General features: G+C 36.0%; 1 protein-coding gene across 1 annotated transcript in view; it reads right to left on the bottom strand.

The window, feature by feature from the left end:
* Window positions 1-9,323: 9,323 nt before the first annotated feature.
* The window catches only part of LOC122331248 (major histocompatibility complex class I-related gene protein-like), a 36,992-nt gene continuing 22,152 nt past the window's right edge, over window positions 9,324-24,163 (bottom strand). The window contains exon 6 of the mRNA XM_043228794.1: window positions 9,324-9,536. Within this exon, the coding sequence (XP_043084729.1) occupies window positions 9,324-9,536 (213 nt within the window). The remainder of the gene's footprint in view (window positions 9,537-24,163) is intronic.

Below are 24,163 nucleotides of genomic sequence, written 5' to 3'. Positions count from 1 at the left end.
ATGGTAAAGAGCTTGTGAATAATGGAGTGAGATGTTCAATGAGTGACGAGCGCTAGGAGAGAGAGAGAGGATGCTCTTTCTGTGAATAGTCACATTCAGCACAACGTGATTTATTCCAGTAGATCTTGGATCAACATTCTTTGTTGTTCCATGAATGTTTCTGTCTGTCTCTAAACATAGTCTTGAAAACGGAACGGTCCAAAATTATTTGTACTTTTCTTTTCAGTTGCTCTTAGTGATACATTGGAACTTTTTCGGGGTTCTGTGAGCTTCTTCGGCTGACTCTACGGCTCTTTGGAAATTACGTTTCTAGTTTGGTTCCTGCAGTTTTATTCTCATTTTATTGATTTCCAAAATGTATGTAACTACCGCCAAATGCAGGGTTTCTGTGTGTCCTTAAAGGTTTAGCTGTGTCACATTTAAAGCCATGAAAAGTCTTAAATGATGTAATTTGACTGTTTTGCTACGAAATGTTGTTATTTTTTTTAGCAAGCCTTAAAGCAGGTCATATTTATTAAGTAAATAGTGAATAAAAATGACTTGCTTGATATTTTTTGATATTGGTGCTTTAAAAATGTTTTTGACTCCAAAAAAGAATAATGAAAAATATTAAACTTAATATCCTAATGAAAATATTAAACTATGAATGTTTATAGGGTAGGACAAAAACTGAATATTTAGCTAATTATAAATTAATTAATTTGTTTATATATAATTGGCTTGACAATATACAACATTTTATTCCACCGAAAAAATGGTCAAAATGAATAGTTTTTCGACTGTTCTAAGTATTTTCTGAATTATGAAGCAACAAAATGATAATTCCGTCTGTAAAAACTTAAATTAAAAAAATCTATAATTTTATATTTATTAATAAAACCATTAAACAATGACTTAAAGTGTTTATATATCTGTTCCAGAACTGCAAATTAGCACATATTTCATATATCATTTGCATATTTTAACTTAATATTTGAGAATATTTGTTCCCCCAAACAAGTGTTTAGAATGCAACTGTAATATAACTATATTATATCAAATCTAATTTATTTTAATATATTTAATGCATTTGTATATCGATATTTGAATTATTAATAAATTATTTCTATTTTCATAGTTATTGTTCATACTTGTGGCTTTGTTTTAATACCTGATGCTTTCGTTCATATACCAACAATTAAAGAATAGGTGGCTGGTTAGATTGCTTCGTATACGAGAGGCCTCTAACCAGCAGCGGGTCTTAAAAAGGTTCTTTTGTAGCATCAGGCCATGAAACCTTTTTTTTTCTCTAATTGGAACATTTATTTTTATTGAGTGTGCTGTAAAAGTCTGGCAGCGGTGATTGGTTGATAGAAACGGTGTTGTGAGTCAAGTGAAGGATGTTTCTGGGAACACGTTGCACTTGTGTAAATCATGTTAAGCATTTGATTCGGTCGGCTAGTTGTTAGTGGTGTTTCCGGTGTCCTGGGTAGATGATGGGGTGTGCGGTTCAGCCCGTGGGGATTTATTGTCTGACCCAGCGGTCTTACACGGGCTCAGAGAGATCAGAGGGTGCCGGTGAGCAGATCTATGGGGGTTTACGGGCTGATGTCTCTTCACGGTTCAGTCAGAACTACCAACCACAGCGAACTCAGAAACATGCTTTCACAGCCCATAAACGCAGAGAAATTGCAGCTCATTAAGTGGTCTTGTCCTTGGGGTTCTGAAATGCAAAACTCTCCTGTTCTTGGTTCAACACAAGTTAAGCTCAACCCGATGTAGTCTTAGCGAAAACCCGCCCACCTTCATCGCTATTGCCGTGTCTGATAAGCCATGTTACACACAGTGAAAAATACATTGCAGAGCAAAGAGAAAACTGAAAGCACTGACAGAAAAGACAGAGCAGGTGACTTGTGGTATGAAGCAAAGTCTGAGCTTTCAAATGTAGTTTTTAATAAATGAGGTTTTGGGTTCTTTTAATGTGTTGTGAAAGCTCGCTGTATCTCCTCAGTTCAAACGGCATGCGAACCGATTATCTCTTTCTCGTTACTAATTACCATGAAATAAACATGAATGAACATCAGAAGGTATGCGCTCCTGTTTGGTTTGTTTGCCGGACATTATGGTTGGTTAGATGTGTTCCTAGATCAACGTCATTTGTTGAGACTGGAACAACATTTTAATCCAAAAATTTAGTCTTGACAATATCTCTACCCCTAAAGCTAACCTTACCCATGAGTAAACCCTAAAATCAGAGGAAATGATTGATGAATGGCACTGATGTGCAAGCAATAACCTGATTGTAAGCCTAAATGTCACAAAAACTATAAAATAGTTTTTCAAATCAGATCGGTTACTCTCCATGTTGTTCCAGGGTCAACAAAGATGATGTAAAACTTGTGCATTATTCGATATTATTTGAGTTTTGAGGTTTCAGTTTTTAGATCATACCAACGTCCTTCAGACAATGGCAAAATGTTGCGTCTACACATCAGGAATATTACATGCAACCCTAGATGCCGGATGCTGAAAACATTTGTTTTGTCTGCTACCCAAAACTTGTCCAGTCCCGCTCTGGTACATGAAATCATCGTTTGATCTAGACTTTATTAGTTTTCTATCAGTGGGAAGATAGAGGAAGCCAGAGTAGAGGTTTATTAAATAATCATATTTGCATGTGTTTCAATGCTATATGGTTTTACTGTCCCATGAGGCCATGGGAGAGGATGTGTGAATAGCAGTGAAGGGACGTAACTTACACTGGTAGGTCATGTGATAATGTCAAAACAGCGATGTAGTACGTTCAGGTCATTCACATTCATACGATATACCGCTATAGATTTATAGATTTTGGCTTTATTGTTGTTACATGCTCGCGTGATCTCAATAATGTAATGTTTTTAAACATTGCGGTTTAAAAACAAATGAGTTTAAGTTGTTAAAAATGCAATTAGCATTAAAAGAGATATTATTTGGCTATATGTGTGCACACTTTTGTAGGCCTTGACTAGTTAAATACATACACTTGCATGCAAACACAGTCATTTATGTCTTAAGTGAAAGCAAACAGTTGAAAAAGAAAATGCATGAATAAAAGCATGTTGGATGTGGGCAGTTCTTAAAGTGACAGCAGTTTAATATTCCTGCTGTTTGTCATTCAGTCAATAAACATAACAACATTTCTCACTTCTCTTGACTAAATCCCTTTTGAAACTTTAATGAGAAGAAACATATATATTAATTACACTGGATAATATGCAGTGTTTTTATATGTCTGATTACATTTTTATTATTGATTTTTAATGTATGTTCTATTTTTAGCTTTCTGTATACTAATAATTAACTTTTAATTCTTTTTTAATTGTTGAGCATTTACTTGATTTCAGTGAGCTGGAGTTCTTTTTTTAAATTCAATTAATTAGGGTTGTATTAACTTTTTGCGATTTTTATATTGAAATTTCTTAATTTCATATTTTGTTACAGTGAAATAAAAGTACTCATATCTTGATGATTTAATTTAAAACAACGGTGAATATAAAGTACAAGTACTACGTAAATTAACATAATTAATGAGTTATTTCTTAACTTAAAAACATGCTAACATTATGTCGCTGTACTACTTAAATTTGTAAATTGGCCCCATTTGCTTCTAATGCTCATGTAACCCATATATCAACTTAACACAATGTAAACAAGTGCAATATACAGTACAACCTAAAAGGCAGCTGAAGTGTGTGACTAGTGAGCAGAATGTGACCGGACACATTTAAATATCAAAACCTATTCAGTATTCAGCAACTTCCTTTGGCCTGATAAACCGCAATGTGACCCACGGCAGTACGCTGAGGTTAGCCAATCATAGCAGAGGTCATTTTTATATAGCAGTCTTAAAGGTGCAGGAGCACAACAAGCCTGTGATTTGCAGGGAAATAGCTGGCAAATGACCAGGAAGCATCTGCTTTGAGGTATCGGATGTTGTCATTTAGCGCCGGAGCTTAATGTTCGGTGACTTTAGAAGGCATTTAATCCTCTCAGAAATATTCACTGACAGGTTAGACAAAATGTCAAACTATAATGTGATCTTCAACTGTGGCGTTTAATGACAGGGCTCAAATCCCTGACGCTGCAGGTTTCCCTCCTCTGTGACCTTATCATTCAAGTGTCTCGGGCTTTCATCTGTGGCCCATGGGTCAGTAACTAAGTGCTTTATACTGGACACAACTCCAGTAAGCGTGTGTGTGTGTGTGTGTGAGCCACGGGCAGCCTTTCTTCTCCTACATCACTTTTTCCTGCGCTGCTTCATGCCACTGCAGAAGGAACTGTATTTTACTTCAGTAGTTTGTGAAGAGAGTGCAAAAAAAAATGGCGAGAACGCGCACTTGCAGGCCGTTAGCAAGCTTAGTGTAGTGCAATTCGCAAACAAATGACTCTTATGAAGCAGTCAGTGAATCAAAAACATACAATGTATTCTCAAACGCATCAATTAAATAAGAATCAATTAAAAGAATCCTTCACTTAATGTATTCGCTTGCATTTTATGAGCTGGTTATTTTAGTGAATCAATAACATAGCCATGATTTAAAAGCAAATCTTTTAATTGTTCTATATATTGAACGAACGTTTTGAATCTATCAGAATGGTTACTGAATCAGCATCTGACTCTCACTGATTCACAAACAAAAAAATGTATGTTTTTAGGAAATCAATTACATGCAGTGCAACTACTATAATCTGAATCGCAAACATTTTATTAATGAATTGTACAGAAAGACTTGATTTACTGGTTTGAATCTGTCTAATGTAATCTGCATGTTCATTTAAAGAGTGGTTCCTCAGAGCGGTTACTGAATCAACATTTGCTGGTTCACAAACAAAAGACTCGTTTGAAATTGTCTAATGGAGTCTGTGAATTCCTTTAAGTGATTCCTCAAAATGGCTACTGAATCAACATCTGTTGATTCGGCTGCTTCAAAAGCAAAGGACTCCATTTAATGGTTTGAATCAGTCGAATGGATTCTGTGAATTTCCTTATCGCGCGATTCCTCGGAACGATTACTGAATCAGCATATACTGATTCACAAACAAAAGACTCAGTTCACTTGTTTGAATCAATATAATAGATTTGGTAAATTCATTTATTGAGTGATTCCTCTGAGCGGTTACTGAATCAACATCTACTGATTTACAAAAAAAAAAAAAGATTGTGATTGACTGGTTTGAAGGGAATTGTTTTATTGAGCGATACTGAATCAACAAATCAACATCTACTGATTCACAAACAGTTTAGTGATTTATAAACAAACCATTCTTTTTTGTCAGTGTTTTTCTTTTTTCAATGAATCTAAAAGACTGTTCGCTGTATAACTGACAATGAACGAAGGAAATAAGGACTATATGAAGACTGAATTTAAGGATATTTGTATCAGGTTGCTACTGTACTGAAAATACCACGGCCAGTGGTCCGTAATATCCTGTTAATTATTCCCTCTGAAATGTTTTTCTCTCTCGCGTTTCTTTCATCTTTCCATCCGTGGCAATAGGTGGATAGCTGACAGTTTAATTGAGGAAATCAGTGCGGTAAAATATATCAGGCTGCTGTTTTCTGTCCTAGAGAATCGTCTGGACTCTCTGTGGTACCAGCAGGTCCGATTGTCCTTTAGGGTCCCTTTTACACGGCAGCCAAATCATTCCTGACAGTTATTGGTCTCCAGTCCACGAATGAACGGCAAAATATGGCGGCACACAGGAGCTGAGAGTGTCATTGCGTTTATTGAGAGATGATATCTGAGCTTCCAGACAGGATTACACTACAGTCTCTTCAGCCGAGGTCTCCAGTGATGGAAGACGATCAGTCGCGAAAATGCTTAGCTATACAAGAAGAACTAAAGCTACGGAGTGTATAAGAATCTGTCAAACAATGCTGCGACGGTGAGTCATGAGAAAAAGCTCATTTGACACGAGGCAGGTATTCTTGTTGAGGTGGGAGAGGATTTGACATTTTCCCCCGCGTCTGTGCAGCTCGTGTCTGTACCTCCTGCCAGCAGGCCCTCAGCTGGAAAAGGAGACTCGACGGAGACCATCTCTTTCTGAAAGATTTCTCTCATTTTCTTTCTACGGGGAACTCCTCCTCTCTGAATCTTTTCTCGTGCTGGTTTGCCGGTTTTTGTTGAGGTTAGAGGCCACGTTCGTGAGCTTCGGCTGTTATCTGTGACGCTCGAACCAAACTTTTGCGTTAAACCACTATTTACCTTGCTCTTGTAAATTGAGAGGTTGTCGTTAACATTAGATGTCCATCTCGCATTGCATTTCGATTTTTCATTTCTACATTTTATGTGTTTATTTGTAGGGGACCGTTTTGAGGTCAAGTGATCTTTTTTTATGTCATTTGGGCAATAGTGATCTAATAGTGATTTAAATACTTGTATGTATTTACGTATGTATGTATGTATATATTATCGTTAGGGTTAGGGGTTGCTATTGAGAAAAACATATTAAATTCAGTTGTGTGTGTGTATGGCTTTATTAAATGATGCGCTTATTTGAGTTTTAATAATAATAATAGTAATACTAAAAATACTAATGCAAATTTGACTTGCATTTATTAATATAATAATTGTATAATATTCATAATTCATCATTTGAACTATATTCTATGAAATAACAACAACAATAATAATAATAATGATACAATTTAAACCGTATATAAATAGTAATATATATATATATATATATATATATATATATAAAACAAAGTACTAATATAATAAATATTAATCAAAAATAAATTATTTAGGAAAATAATAATATAAGTTAAATAAAGTTTAAATAGTAATATTGAATATATTTACTAATATAATAAAATTATAAAATACATTTTAAAAAATTACCTGTTTCTATGTAATAATAATAATAATAAAAATACAACTGAAATACAAATGTTTGAGTAATAATATTAGAAATGTAAAATTATTAAATTCTTAACAAATTAATCAAAATATTTGAAAATCTAATTCATTTAAAGAATTAATGTTTTTTTGGGTTTTTTTACATTTACATATCTAGTGCTATGCCTTGCAGAATAAACAACTGTGTCTACCTTATTTCCATAGTTCTGATTTAGCCACTTAGTTATTAAAACTTCACATAAAGCACATGCAAATAAACACTGTTACAACAAAGAGCAAAGAAGCAACACGGAGATGGTGAAAAATAAGTGAAATTGAGTTTTTCGTTGCAAGAAATCCCAGCTAAAATTACAGGTGGACTCATGTAAGGACAAAATATGTAAATCTTTTTTTGAGAGAAACAATTTTGTGCGCGGCAGTAAACAAGTCCCAACTGCTTTAACTATTACAAATACTCCTTATAATACTCCAATGCCCTTAAAATCCCTGAAATGCCTCTGGATAAATCGCATCTCGTGTTACGGCAGAAATGCTTTGAGAACTTAAACCTTATACAGCAGCGAGACATTTGGGGAATAAACTGACAGTTTAGTTGCTGTTCTTCAGGACTTTATCTCTAGTGTCAATTAGAGTATGCGACTCTTATCAGGGGGAAACACACGGTAGAATTGGGGGAAATGAAGCATGAAAAGGAGAAATTGAAAATCATAAAGTTAACGGCGATACCAGATAATGAGATGAGACACAAAATTACATTTGGGCTCCTCCAGAAGTGCTAGGGTTGGTTTCCGCTGTTAGTCATTATTTTGCAGTGGGTAATTTGATTTGGAGCGGTTGTCCTGGTGCAGGCCGGAGCGGCTGTCATGTCGAGAGGTCACTGAAGTGCTGGAAACTCCTGCTTTATCGCTGATTAGCTTCCACTCAGGATACTTTAGGATGAGGTGCTCATCGAGGTGACGTGGGATTTTAGTCATTCGTGTCTTGATTGTCTCCAACAAGCAATGAATGTTACGGACAACAATCAGTTACGATATCAGTAATAATAATAATAATAAAATTATTCAAATAATATTAAAAAAACACATTGTAAAAAAAAACTAAATGTGTTGAACTTAAGAAATAAACCAGTAAATTAAATATATATATATATATATATATATATATATATATATATATATATATATATATATATATATATATATATAATTTTTTTAAATATATATATATATATATAATTGTTTTTAAATATAATTTTGGGCATTTTTCCATGCTATAAAATTTAGTTTTTAATTAAAATAAATTGCAATAATATATTCCACACATCAAGTTAAAGCAAATAATTATAATATAATAATATATATATATATATATATATATTTTTTTAAATATATATATATATATATATATATATATATATATATATATATATATAGATAGATAGATAGATAGATAGATATATATATATATATATATATATATATATATATATATATATATATATATATATATATATATATATAAATAATTGTTTTTAAATATAATTTTGGGCATTTTTCCATGCTATAAAATTTAGTTTTTAATTAAAATAAATTGCAATAGTATATTCCACACATCAAGTTAATGCAAATAATTATCATATGTTATATTTCATATTTTATTTCCAGCCGTTATAATATAACTATTTTAGTATTTACTGTTGATGATGAATGGATTCTGACGTTTTGATTAAAGAAAGCGTAAACGATCTGTTTGTTTTTTATTTACTAAATAAATCATTTACATTTTAATAACCACACGTATAGTATTTACCTGGTATTTTTATGTTATGGGTATCAAATGTTCCCACAGGGATAGCGATACCAGTCAGTTTCGACCTTGTGGGGACCTTTTTAGTTAGTAAAATTAGATTGAATTTTTTAAAAAAGAAAATTTAGGGATAAGTTTAGGATGAATGCGATAGACCTATGGAATATCTCCATAAAATATAGACACACAATGTATGTTAATTAATTACGTTATTCATTTTACTTTATAAGTAACTGCTTTATATAGGTAAATACATTGCACGCTAAAGTGATTTATTAAATAATTATTCACAGGCGCAAACCTCTTAAACATAAAGCTATGTGTTGGAAAAAAGTGAATAATAAAGAGAATCTCTCCTCTATGTATACGTTTGGAGGCAAGACAAGGTTACACTCGATCTGTTTCTTTTAGTGTTTGCTAACTGTGATCTTCAAGCAGAGTCAGACAAGCATGAACTAAAGCCGTTAAGGTGTCTGTTGAGGCAAGAACCAAAGGCGTAATGAAGGTATTCTCAACGTCAAAGCTTACGCCACGGGTTACGCTGTTTTCCTCTCTATATGCGTTTAAAACGCAGCCTTGGAATTTTTACCACGGAAAGCTTTTTATCAAGTATGCATATAAAGCGCAGCAGCATTAGCAGGGAATCACGGGAGGAGGTATACAGCTCTGGTTTCCGTCCCCGGAGGTGCAGCCGTAGAGCAGATAACTGCAGTCAGACGAGCTCGTGCCCCACGAGACCGAATCAAACGGCTTCAAAGAGCTCAGACGCCAATAACACAAGACGTCCATCAAAGACACAGCCCAGCTGTCCCTCTGGTATCCGTCAGCGGGCCTCACACGCGGCTTCTGGCAGGGAGATTAGCCGGGAAGAAATTTATTCGTCTATGATATGTTCGTGGAAAATGAAATCAAGATCTAAACATGCCAAAAAAAAAAAGATCTGACAGGATCCGTGTCCGTAAAGTGGCCATTACTGGCTGTCGGGGACTCGGTGTCAAATAAACCTCTGGCGGATGCGATACATGAGCAGTTCACCCAAAAAAATGAACATTTTGTCACCATTGGATGTCGTTTGTAAGCCGTGTGACTTTCTTTTCATTGATTTTGTATTTACAGGCACTTAAGATTAACACTTTTTTTTTTTTGTGCATGCCGTATGCGAAGGACCCCTTTTAAACATCGGTGTCACCTTTGAGAAAACTTTCTTTAATGTGTTTTATAACTTATGGTATTCGGTGAAAATCGCGCCGATTAAAGCGGTATGGCACTTTTTCTGAGACATTGTTCTGTTCTCACTCGTTCTCGTTCTCCTGTTGCTGCGAGCATCAGACTGTGAATGAATTATTAAAATTAAACATTTGTTATGTGGCTTTGATGGGAAGAAGTCGTCACAGATTGCATATTAATAATGTCTTAATTTTGGTAATGGGGAATAAATTAACGTACGTTAAATGTCACGCTTTGTCTTTCCCGATCGAGTGCCTTGGTTGGGATAATTTTATAATTTGCTTCTAAATAATACATTCGTTTTATTTAATGGCATTTTCTGACTGCAGTCAGATTTATTGGACTTGAGTAACGATGCTAGTGCTGTCACACAATTATTCAAAATAAGTTTTTGTTTACATAATATACTGTATGTCTGTGTGCTGTGTATGCACATACATACACACACACAAATATTGTTATGTTTGTAAATTAAATAATTTGTATATAATATCAATAATTATTATATGAATATATATATATATTTATTATTATTATTATTATTATTATTATTATTATTATTTAAAAAAAACTCCGCTTATATAGGCCAAACTCCACCCCTTTTTTGGGTCATACCATCCGCAGGTAAATCCAACATTTACAGAAACACAAATATCGGCTCTCATTATCAACCATTGAAATCAATCCTCTTTACATACATAAATCGACGTACAATCCTTAAAACGTAACACGTTTATTAAATTATTTCCACGCGTAAATACACACATAAACACCTATTCATATGTTGACAATGGTTTGCGCGGCGCAGCGCGGGAAGCCCTTGACGTTATAATCGGCCGCCACTCGCGCGTTAGGTTTGGCCGGCGCTAGAAAGACTGACCACGCCCACACAGACTAACATCACGCGGACAAAACAGGACAAGTGCGGTGTAAAATGTATGTAATGCTAATATGAACAACGAGGAAGTGCTGAAACGGGAGAATGTCCCTGTGCTATCCCTGATAGCGGCAAACAGGAAGGGAGGATGCGATGAGTGCATGAGGTTAAACAGGTGCGTGCGTGCGCGTGAGAGTGCGTGCGCGTGAGAGTGCGTGCGCGTGAGAATGCGTGTGTGTGTGTGTGTGTGTGTGTGTGTGTGTGTGTGTGTGTGTGTGTGTGTGTGTGTGTGTGTGTTTAGTGCTGCTTCCACGAGTAGTCTAGATTGAGACTCCAGTCTCTTCACGTAAATAAACGAGGACTTTTATTTTGCATGGAATAAATCGCAAATAACCATTCGACAGCATTAAATAATACTCATATTAACACAATGTTTTATTATTTTTATTCAGCAAGGATGCATTGAATTGATCGACAGTGACAATGTATCTCTTACACTGTGATAAATAAATATATATATATATATATATATATATATATATATATATATATATATATATAAATAAATAAATAAATAAATAAATATATATATATATATATATATATATATATATATATATATATATATATATATATATATATATATATATATATGAAGCAACACAACTGTTTTCAACATTGGTAATAAGAAATGTTTTTTGAGCAGCAAATTTGGAGGATTTCTGAAGGATAATGTGAGACTAAAAACAGTAACGAAGCTCAAAATCAGCTTTTCGTCACAGAAGTAAATTACAATGTACAGTATTTTCCAATAGAATCCAGTTATTATAAATTGCAATTTCACAATAATGCTATTTTACTTTTTTCAATCAAATAAAATGCACTCTAATGTGACCGTTAGCCATTTCAGTAAAACTTTATTTTACAGTTACACCTATTAGTAGCTTATTAGCATGCACACTACTGGAAAATGAGCTATTAATTACTGCTAATTAAGCACATATTAATGCCTTATTCTACATGACCGTATTCTACATCCCTAATCCTACCAATACCTAAACTCATAAGCTCTTGCTAACTTTTAATAAGCAGCAAATTCTGAATCGATTGAGGCGCAAGTCATATTTATTAGTGAATAAGCGTTACCTATTCTAAAGTGTTACCTGTGCAGTATGCATGCGTTATATTAAGATAATCTGACTTTAGTGCAGCCACATGAAATTTAATTACGTTTGCGACAGGTTCTGTTCATTAGCCGACCAACATTAAAGAATTTTCCGGCTAACGTAGTAACCGACATGATGATCAACAACCAGCCAGACCATTTACAAACCTGGAGCTTATTTAGAGATATTAAAAGACGACATTCACTCGTTCTGGGGAGATAATGAGCTCTCATCGCTAATTGGCTTCCACCGTTCGACACCGCAATTGGAAAAATGTCACGGAAATGATTGACTGTACAATCAAGCCCGAACCCTCCGGCGCTCGATTTTGTCACAGTGTGAACCGAGAGCGAAATCAGCTCGTGACATAATCAGCAGTGTGATACCAGGCGTGTTTATTTTCATGTAATATTTAATTTCCCTGATTGATGGCTTCGATCTGCTTTTTCATGAAGGGTTTCTGTGGAGGACGAAAGAACCGGATGACGACGCGGATGATTGCAGTTGCATTATTTCTTTTGAATCCGCGCTCGGTGGCACAGTTCTGATCCGCCTGACTCGGTCTCGTTTATTGTTACATGGTCTGACGCGGTTTCGTAATCGCTGCTGCATTCGCGAACGCGTACACCTCATTAGTGTCGGAGAAAACGCTGTAAATAATAACCGGACATGATTTATTGCGCTTGCCTTGCGAAACGGATGCAAGTTCTATTGAATTACCTGCAGCGCGCCTTTAAAGAAACGGTACACCCAAAAATGAAAATGTAGTCATCCTCAAGCTATCCTGGATCTAGATGAGTTAGTTTTTTTAAAATCAGATTTGGAGACATTTTCGAAGCTTTATATTACTTTCTCACTAATGGATCCTCTGTAGTGAATGGGTGCCATCAGAATGAGTGTCCAATGAGGTGATGACTAATTAAAAACAGTCTCGCGACCAATTCGTACGTATTTTACAAGATGGCTAATACGTACAAATTCGTATGACGTCACTTGTACGATTTTGTACAATCTGTCTAAAACCCCAGCGATGGGTAGGTTTGGGGCGGAGTTAGGTGTAGGTAACAAACCTATTTATAACGCGTAAAAAATACATACAGTTTAGCGAAAATTGAACGGATTTGTTCGAATTAGCCAAATATGTACGAATTGCTGTGAGGTTGAGCCATATGACTCCAGTCCAAGATTCCCTGTGAAGTGAAATGCTGCGCATTTGGAAAAAACAAACGACCAAACCAAAAATGTCAGTATTTAACCATTAAACCGTTGCTTTTTAGCTTAAATAAGATTCCACTATCGATTATGTTGCTTTCTGCATTGAAAAAAAAAAAAAAAAGTAATTTTGACTGAATCTGGAGAAAAATATACACAGATCAAACACCGTTTAAAAGCGAAAAACGGTTCAAAACTGTTGATGTGAGAGGATAACAGGAAATTGACTTTTATTATGGCCAGAAGCAATGGTTTAAAGTTAAAATGTCTTATTGATGGATTTGTGATTGACAGCACATGCAGATTTTCACTTGGAGTTGTGGATTACTTACTGTGGTGTTGTTATCAGCTTTATAGACTCGTGCTGATGGCACCCATTCACCGCAGAGCATCCACTGGTGAGCAAGTAAAGCAGATTTCTCAGGTTCTGGTTAAGAAACGCTCATCTACAGGCTTGTGGGTGAGTACATGTGCCACAGATCTGACTTATACATTAACCTGTATCTTTAAAGGACTTTTAACCGTTTGCCTCTTTACACTGACCTTGGATCAGCACTGCTGAGTTGATCAGAGTACAGCAAAACCCACTATTTGTATCAGTTTGCATGTAGTTGTATCAGGATGATCTGATGGTATCAGGGTTGTATTTCGATCGTTTAGCTGGATTGGGTGGTCTTTCTTCCTGGCACTCTTAAACAGCAGTAAGGACGTCCAGCTGTTCTCCGGGCAGTAGAGAAACGAGCCCCCTGACGTCTGATTAAGTATTTCATAAATGTTGCATGGAGAGCTGATGGGTGTAATTGGCCACACCATCCATCCTGCCTGTCAGCACTAACTACCTCCTGGGGCCGCTCGCAACGCTCCCTTCCATCGCTGACACGTTTAGCTCTTTTTACCATTTTTTTTCTGGTCTTTTATTTAAAAAAAACGAAAAATCAAAATAATGTTGCATTTGCACGGCGTAGCGACAGATGTCTAATTATTTCTGAACAGAAAAAAGGTAAAACACTTGTGTTCTCGCCAAATTGCTGTGACGTATTGTTCGCTGCGAACAAATAAACAAAAACATACATTTATATCTTACCAATTCTGTACGGTAAAACCCGTTAGTTGCTTAATGGTAAGACATTTCGCTTTTTTAGAGAGGTTTTTAGAGTGTAAAAGAATGTCATTTTAGAATTTTCAGAGACAATTCACGATTTTATTTTAAGTTTAAACTGTAAGTTCAGTCCACAACATTTTTATGGTAACATCCTCTCCACAACAGGTGCCATGGGTCATGGGTAAAAAAAACCAAACATTTATATTATTTACATAATTTAAAATATTACAAAATATTTATTTTTTCTTATACTGTAGGCTGCATTTCTTTAAAAATGCAGTAAAACAGTAATAAATTAATTTAAATCATTTTTAAAATATAATATTATTATTATTAAGTATGAGTTGTATTATTATAAATTATAACCTTTTATTATTTTTATTGGTATTGGAGTTTTATTACTATTTTACTATTCTTTTCTCTCTTTTTTTTTTTGTTTAGTTTTTTTAGCTTCATTTATCAGTGCAGTATAACAATCATTTAAATGCTATTTTTCAAAAAGCGAAATAAAACATTCTAAATTGCTTCCACGTATTGGTTATCATACTTTTATCATTAACGGTATCCGTATCAATCATGAGAAAGCTGCGCATCAGTGCACGCACAATATACTACAAAGTCTTTTTTTTTTTTTCTTGTTTAATAGAAACGCAAAAACATAATTTGGAATTATTACAATTAATATTAGAAGTTTTACCGTTTCAGCTTCAGATAAGCTCTTTGGAGTCGTCGATGTATAAAGTGGGTTAATGAGAATGCTAACTATAATAAATCAGGAACTAGATGAGGCAAAGTGTAGTAAGTCTAATGAAATGTATAAAAAACAGCCATGATTTACAATTATAATTTGCGCAAATTAATCATTATTATCAGTTTAACCTTGATGGTGCATCCCAACACCGCTTCATAATGTATCTCACTTTCTGTTTTTATATCATTAATTAACTAAATTAACATTGACAGTTTGTTTTTTGAGACGATCACCTGGAGATTCGCTATCAGTGGATGAAAAGACTAAGACTGGAAAGAGTTTCTAAATACACACACACACACACACACACACACACACACACACACACACACACACACTTCCTGGTGTGTCATAGAGATCTCAAGCATTTGGGCCGTGAGAAAATCTGGCACTGTGCGGCTCTTCTGACAAGCATTTCTGAAAAGTAAATAGTTCAGTGTAATCTTACATAATCTTCACGTGGCCACACGCCTGTCTGCGCTCTCAAACGCGATCAATTTCTCTAAATAAACAATTCATGCCATGCAGAAGATCTCCATCTCTCTTAGAGCTAAAGGTTTTGCGTATGCCACAGCGCACGATCAGCTCGTCTCGGTAGAAACGAATGGCAGATCCGGGGGTCAGAACTCGGAGAACATCAGAACAACAGAGAAATCTGCCGTCCTATTTACATGCATTACTGTCCACGGATCGTTGAAGCCTTTGAAGAACCTGATTCTCATCAGATGCTCCTGGAAGTGTGCTGCAGAGTCGATACCGTGAGCTTCAGCTGGACCCAAACTAGAACAACAGAGCTGCTCAGTTTGTAGCCATCCTGAAACCTGGAGGAAAAAAAAATCGTTATTTTGAGAAATGGCTTCCCGTGGTAGATTCTTTTGAGACTTTGGAGTAACAGTTTTGAATTTATGAGTAAAATATGGTCTGTGGTTAACGTTGCTCGTAGAGACTGTCATATTTTGTTTTACAACATAAATGACACGCTTTTCTACTTTTCTAAAAACCCATATCTCTCAAATGCTCGTTCTCTGGGGGTCTTTTGAACTGCTAACTGAACTGTTGACATCGCAGCGCACGGCACGCTGGGAACTTTCCCAGTCCTGCTTTTATTGAGGGGAAAAAACAATAGAAATGGTGTAGGCTTTTTTTGCTTTTAATCAACCGAATTTGACTCCGACCGCAGAGAAATTACAGACTCTTCATCTGAAAGAACCGTGATAAGCTTTTGAGGAACATTGGAGCTGATGAAGCCAGGGGTCGCGGTGGATATCAAGGTGCGCTCGTGCACTTTAAACACTCTGCGAACGGCGTCTGTCTTTAATCAGTTCTGGCGTTCGCACTAACATCAGCCTGATTCACACATTTACATAAACCCGTTCACAGAAGCAGTGATACGTGAAGAACATGAGAGAGGTGCTGGGGAGTCTGTGAGTCTTGTAATGCCATCTAATCAAAAAGCATCTGTATTTTTCACGTTTGTCTACTAAAATGGATTTAATTTTGTTTCAGCTATGTTTAATAATTTAGTTTTGCGATAATCAATCACCTCAAGCAACAGCAAGGTCGCAGGTTTCATTCTAACCAGTAAAGCACTTTACAAAACGTTCAGCTAACCAGCGTAATATTGCATTAGGTATCATAAACATATAGTGTTCATTTATTCATAAAATGCTGATTTTGTTAATATGTCCATATATGTAAAATGAGTAATACTACAATAAGGTGTCAGCTGTTAACATTAGCTCATGTATTAACTAACATGGACAAACAATGAACAAAACATTTATTGCAGTATTTATGCATCTTTGTCAGTTAATTCATAAAAATACAATCATTGTTAGTTCATGTTATTTCACAGTGCATTAACTAATGTTAGCACAAGTTGTGATTTTCTGGCTTCTGATTTTAATGCATTACAAAATGCTGAAATTAGCATTCACTAAAATTAATACATACTGTAGAATATTGTTCAACTAATGAACCTTACAGTTGTCATTTACTTGATGGAAATACAGTAACATTTTTTTCATTTTATATATTGATCATTTTTCATTTATTAACCGTGAATGGGAAGATTACTGTGAATGCAAAGAAAATAAGAAAAAATGAATATCTAAATTAATATATATATATATATATATATATATATATATATATATATATATATATATATATATATATATATATATATATAATTTTTTTTTTTTTTTTTTTGTTTTTACCTTACCTCGTCGTTGATTTGTCATAAAATAGTAACCTGTTCGCTTTAAATGTAAAACTTGTTTGTAAGTCTTTCACTTGTTTGTAAGTCTGGTTGCCCTGAAGGTCACGCGCACAGATGGAATTTTCAGAGTGATTTATGTTGAATTGATAGATAGAGCCGTGCACACGTATCACTGCTGTGACCTCCCAGAACTTATCAGAGCTTATCAGAGGCTGATTTCACCAGCTCACAGTTAAAATAAACCCACGGATACCTGCACACACATTGAATCTGGTCCAGGTTGACCAGGGGAGAGGCGAAAAGGTCCCTTCTTTCATTCGGTGAGATGGCGAGAGAAAACACGAAGGTACTGTACAGAAAGACTTTGAAGTTAAACACATTTATGCTATTGAATACATCTGAAGGAGTGGAAGCAACAATATTTGGACTCTTATTGATTTTCAAGACCGCAGACAGGAAAGTTTTTACCGCTTCGAGCTAAAATACCGTCTCCTATACCAGTTTAATGTGGAGAAACAACTATAACAGCTGCGAGGCACAGACGTTCTTCACAGAGAGAATTGAGACACATTCTGTAGGAAAGCAGTTGCCTTTTTGCAAGGTAGAGTTCTGACATTTTAACATGTGTTTGGATTTATATGTGTGTCTATGTGAGTATGTATACTTATCTGTCTAATATCTCGTAGGTCCCCTCATAATGCTGAAACGGCTCTGATGCATAAAGGCATGGACTCCACAAGACCTCAGGTACCAAGATATTAGTAACAGTTATAAGGTTGGGCCTCCATGGAACTGATTTTTTGGCCCAGTAATTAGAAGGCGAACTCTGTATGTTCCCCAAACAATTCCTGAACAATTGCACTGTATCAATGCACAATGTGCTGCTGAAATAGGACACTGCCATTAGGGAATACCATGGCCATAAAAGGTTGCATGTGGCCCACAAAAGTCTTTAGGTACCACCCACATGAATACTAGGACCCAGTTTACCCAGCAGAACATTGTGCAAAGAAAACTGTTTATTTGAAGTGTGCATTATCTTGCTTAAAGGGAAAAATCCCCAAATGTTGTCATTAATCGTTGACCCCCATGTTGTTCCAAAGCAGTAAGGCTTTGTTCATCTTCGGAACACAATTTAAGGTCTACCAAGTGGCTTGTGACCTTCCCATTGCAAAGTTAATTACACTATCAAGGATCCAGTGAAAGTATGATAAACAGCATCAGCATAGTCATCTGCCATTGGTGCTTTAATCTAAATGTTATGAAGCGTCGAGAATACTTTTTGTACACAAACAATTTTGGAGAATATCAACGGAACACACTGCGTATGTTTTTTTGTTTTTTTTTGTGCTCAGATATTCATAGAAAACATATCACAGCTGACAGAAGCATATATAGTTTGAATCCTGTGCATACTTTCCAAAATAGTGAATGACACAGAGAAGACAAATTATTGAATAAAGTTATTATTATTATTTATTTTTTTGCATATAAAAGTATTTGCTTCATAAGATTTAAATTGAACCACTGATGGCAGATGGAGTATTCTAAAGATTTTTTTCATACTGGATCCAAGGAGACAAGTAGGAAAGAAGTCAAGGGCACAGTCAAAAGCCTTCCTGTTTTTACCCAAAATATCTTAAATTATGTTCTGAAGACAAAAAAAACCTTTTACAGGTTTGGAATGACATGGGGGGTAAGTGTTTAGTGACAACATTTTAATTTTGGGGCGCATAAACCCTTTAAACAGCCCACTGTCATCAACATGAAGGGTGTACACAATCTGTAACAATCATTAGATAGGTGGTACTTGACAAAGTATCTACATGAATCCCAGGACCCAGGGTTTCCCAGCACAGCATGATTCTGCCTCCCTTGGCCTTCCCAAAACCTGCCTGACTAGGCCAGACATAACCGTATTGACTCAACCAATGGCGTAAGTTTGGGACAGACCGTGTGTTCAAGCAATTCCAAACTGAGGATGGGATGTGGAGAATAGTTTCTGATATTATACACTTCACCTTGGAAGAACTGAAAGAGATTGGGAAGTGGTCATGTAAAACTACATTATAGTTTGTTTGGTGCAATAAACCTTCAGGGCAAAAATGACTATACAAGTGTAGGATGCAGCAACTCTCTCTTACTCTCTCTATTTTTTTCTCTTTATTTGAAGTGTGACAGAGTGTATTATCCTGCCTAAAGAGCCCATTGCTATGAAGGGGTGTATGTGATCTGTAAAGATCTTTAGGTAGGTGGTATGTTTCAAAGTAACATCCACGAGTGGCATGACCTCAGTTCCCCAGCAGAGCATGATTCTACCTCTGTTAACCTGCCTTATTCCACAAGTAAACAACAATACATCCACCTGGTTTAAAAGAAAATGTTTCATCAGACCAGGTGACTTTCTTCTGTTGGTCTAGTTTAGATACTTGCATGCTCATGGTAGATACTTTAGATGGTGGACAAAGGTACCTAAAGTTGCTCCCAAAGTTGCAGATCGACTAATATTATGAAGTGAGTTTGGAGTAAAAACATGTTATGTGGTATTTTCAAATGCTTTCAAATGGAGCAGCATTTACTACAGAGCCGTAGTTCACTGAGAAGCTATGCAAACTGTTTCCTCAAGTTCCTAATCGATTATATTCAATAGGTGAAAGCAGGTTATGAAAATGTATCACAGAACTGCTGTACTGACCAGATTGTGGCAGCTGCATTCGATTAATCGCTCATTCTTGCTTGCCATCTCTTACCCAAGTACATAACACACGCACTGGCCATCCACCTTATTCAAAAGAAGACATGATTCATCAATCCAAGTAACCTTCTTCCATTGCTCCATCACGATCCAGTTCTGGTGCCCATTGCAAACACTTTTGGTGCTCAGTAGGAGTCACAATGAGTGTCGAAAGTTACGACTAGGCCAGACGTAACAACACTCACTCGACCAATTGTATGAGTTTGGGACAAGACTATCTGCTTGTTCAAGCAATTCCAGATGGAAGAAAATATAGGGAGCAGTATGTGATATTTTGAGATTGAAAAGTGGTCAAGTAAAACTGCATTATGATGCTTGGTGCAACAAACCTTGTTGACTATAGTAGTGTAGGATGCAGCAACACTCTCTCAAGATAATTTTTTCTGCATTTGGGGGCACTGGCCTCATCTGACAGATGGAGATGTCAGTCAGACTGCGTTCCTTTGTTATGCAAATCTGAGGGGAAGAGCGTTTGGGCCACTGATGTCAAACACTGTTTATTTTTCCTGAGTATGTGACCTGATGCTCAACTCTCCTCCCGCATTCTCTCTCCTCCCTGTGAGTCGGGAAGCCAGAGATTATTTAAGACCGTTAAATGGAAACAGCCATTGTGAAAAGACTCTGATGACCCTGGATTGCTGGAGTGCGACCGATAGAGCCGGCGAGCTGGTGGGGTGAACGTCTGAGCATAGATTATACCCGCCTACACTCATGCTAATGCGTCTCCGAGCGAGATCAGGGTTCATGTGCAGCATTAGGATGTAACTGCTGTGTAATATTTCATTGAAACGATGTGCGCCGGAAATAAGCATCATGTTTACAGTCTGATGCTTTTAAGGGCTTGCATCTGTTTTAGAAGAGGTGAATGTACTGCTGGCGGAGAGGAATCCTTTTACCTGATTGTGCTTGAGTGATTCAATGCAAAATCATAAGCCCTGTGAGGAATATATAACGGTAAATTTAATGACACTTCTCGTTGAGGAAGGGAAGCTGTTAAATTGGGAGAGAAATCCACAGATTTACATCGTGGGAGAATCAGAGCTGTATTTTGCCTCTTGGCAACCAACAGAAACACCAAGAACTGCTCCTATTGTCCTAATAGTCTTGGTTTACCTTTATTTCTTCTTTTCATTTCAGAGCTTAAAAGCTATACATCTTTTGAAATTTTTCATTTATTATTCATGTTGCGGCTAATAACCCTGCAGATAAATCTGTGCTATTTCTGGAACAGATGTTCATACCAAAGACATCAACATATTATTTTTTAAGAACTAACTTAAAGAGCATAAATTTATCTAGCAATATTGTTATTAGTATTGTTATCATTTTCTTAAATAAATGAGCAATGTCCCGCTTGTCTGATTATGTTGTCTGTATTCTAAAAGTGTGAACGAAAATAATTAATATAATGTAATTTTAATAATATATATATATATTACATTTCCTAGCATTTTAATATATATATATATATATATATATATATATATATATATATGCACAAAATACTGCCAAATAAAAAATATTGTGTTATGCTTTAATTTATATTTTGATTAAGAATAAGAAATTTATATATACACATTTTGAAAAAATGTGATTTTGATTTAGAAGTATGTCCAGTTTTGTCACACTGTTTCAGATCAATCAAACTAATTTAAATATTAATCAAAGATAACTCAAGTGAACACAACATGCAGTTTTTAAAAGAAGGTTTATATTATGAATGAAAAATCCAAATCCACATGGCCCTGTCTGAAAAAGTGCTTGCCCCCTAAACCTAACAACTGGTTGGACCACCCTTAGCAGCAACACCTGCAATCAAGCGTTTGTGATAACTTGCAATGAGTCTGTTACAGCGCTGTGGAGAGAATTTTGGCCCACTCGTCTTTGCAGAATTGTTGTAATTCAGCAACATTGGAGTGTTTTCGAGCATGAACCACCTTTTTAAGGTCATGCCACAGCGTCTCAAAAGGATTCAGGTCAGGACTTTGACTAGGCCACTCCAAAGTCTTCATTTTGTTTTTCCTCAGCCATATAGAGGTGGACTTGCTGGTGTTTTTTGGATCATTGTCATGCTGAAGAACCCAACTTCGCTTCAGCTTTAGGTCACGAACAGATGGCCGAACATTGGCCCTCAGGATTTTTTGATAGACAGGAGAATTCATACTTCAATTTATCACAGCAAGTCTTCCAGGTCCTGAAGCAGCAAAACAGCCCCAGACCATCACACTAGCACCACCATATTTTACTGTTGGTATGATGTTCTTTTTAATAAATGCTGTGTTCTTTTTATGCCAGATGTAACGGAGATGTAACTTGTTTGTCAGTCCACAGAGTATTTTAGGCATCATCAGGATGTTTTCTGGCTAAACTGAGACAAGCCGTTACGTTCTTTTCTCGCTCAGTAGCGGTTTTCGTCTTGGAACTCTGCCATTCAGGCCATTTTTGCCCATTCTCTTTCTCTGTCGTGAACCTTGACCTTAACTGAGGCAAGTGAGGGCTTGCAATTCTTTGGATGTTGTTGTGGGGTCTTTTGTGACCTCTTGGATGAGTCGCCGCTGCACTCTTGGGATAATGTTGGCCGGCAAGCCACTCTTGAGAAGGTTCAGCATTGTTCCACGCTTTCACCATTTGTGGATAATGGCTCCCTTTATAGTTCGTTGGCGTCCCAAAGCTTTAGAAATGGCTTTATAACTTTTCCAGACTCAAGTACTTAGCAGATCTCAAGTGTTCCTGAGTTTTCACTTTATAATAAAAACTGCATGTTGTGGCCACTTTTGTTATCTTTGATTAATACGTAAATGAGCTTGATCTGAAACATTAAAGTGTGACAAAAAAAAAAAAAAAAAAACACTAAAAATCCACAATCGCGTGATCATAAACTTGCAATTGTGAGTTATAAAGTCACATGTAAAGATATAAAGTAGTACATATCAGTATTTTTTTTCACTCAAAATGTGATTTATATCAATTCAGAGAATAAAAAAATCGAATTATGAAGTTCATTTCAGTAGCGGAAACAAGCTTCTATAAATACTTCTCCACTAATGGTTTGATTATAATTTTAGATTTTGTTTTTCATTTAAAAGTAGATTTGCCCAGACATGTTTAGAACTCGATTGCGATCTTCAAACACGGCTGATGCTGTACTAATCACATTTCACCCGCTTCACCTTTGACTAAAGAGAGAGATGGCTAGAGGGGCCCCATCATTTAAAGGCCACGGCTCCAGATGAGTGTGCAGGCAGGTGGCCCTGTGCTCGCTGTCTAATGTGTGAATTGGATTCTGGCACTTGTGTGGACAGCAGGCTACAGCCTCTTTAACAGCGCTCAATCTGTCCCGGGTCTGCAATAGAGCGGGTCAGAGTCGAGGATTGCTCTACCATTATCCGTTCTGTTGCTGATTCTCTGCAGCCTTCACAAGCCGTGGCGTTTCAGCGCTTAGACTTCTCACATTATCGTGCATCAGTCCGACTTCCTCTTCCTGTCCTGTGTGTTAGCAGGGACATATTAGATATATGAGCAAAATCAACTCTTGCTTTTCTGAATATCGGAGGGTTAATAGAGAGAAAATAAACCGGAAAAAAAAAAAACGTGACCCAATTTCAAACACTGACCTAGATTCAAACGGGATTTGATATAAACAGTGACTCAGGTTGGGAATACTGACTCAGGCTTGGGAGGGAATATTAGTCACAAAGGTACAGTTTATTTTTCTGATCTTACAGCAGTGGGAGATCGAGCTGCTTGTTTTTAGATTATTTCGATTATTTTAGTGCCAGAAAAATCACACGCCATTCTTTTTAGAGCCAGTAATTAAGAAAAAGCCATGTCAAATATTTGAACAACCAAATAATGGTCTGTATCTTATTTTTTTAAACCCTTGTGTTGAGCTTAGATTCCTGTCACACTTGTGTGTTTTGAAGGCAAAAATGATAATTGCCTTCAAAAGATATGATAATTAACTCTGTATTATCATTAAATATTGAAAGTTATTTTTTTATCAACTTGTTGTCTTTATTTAGAACTGGTTTTGTGTTTCTATGTGCATCTGATTAATCATATGCCTCATTTATCCTGAAAGTAGGTACCTCATTTTTTTTTTTAGTAAAAAAAATTGCTGAATAATTTGCACAATAAAAACTGATAGAAATTTGCACTGTTT

The sequence above is a fragment of the Puntigrus tetrazona genome, chromosome 25 (genome assembly GCF_018831695.1).
Source record: "Puntigrus tetrazona isolate hp1 chromosome 25, ASM1883169v1, whole genome shotgun sequence".
NCBI lineage: Eukaryota > Metazoa > Chordata > Actinopteri > Cypriniformes > Cyprinidae > Puntigrus > Puntigrus tetrazona.
This window is presented reverse-complemented; position numbering and strand designations above follow the sequence as displayed.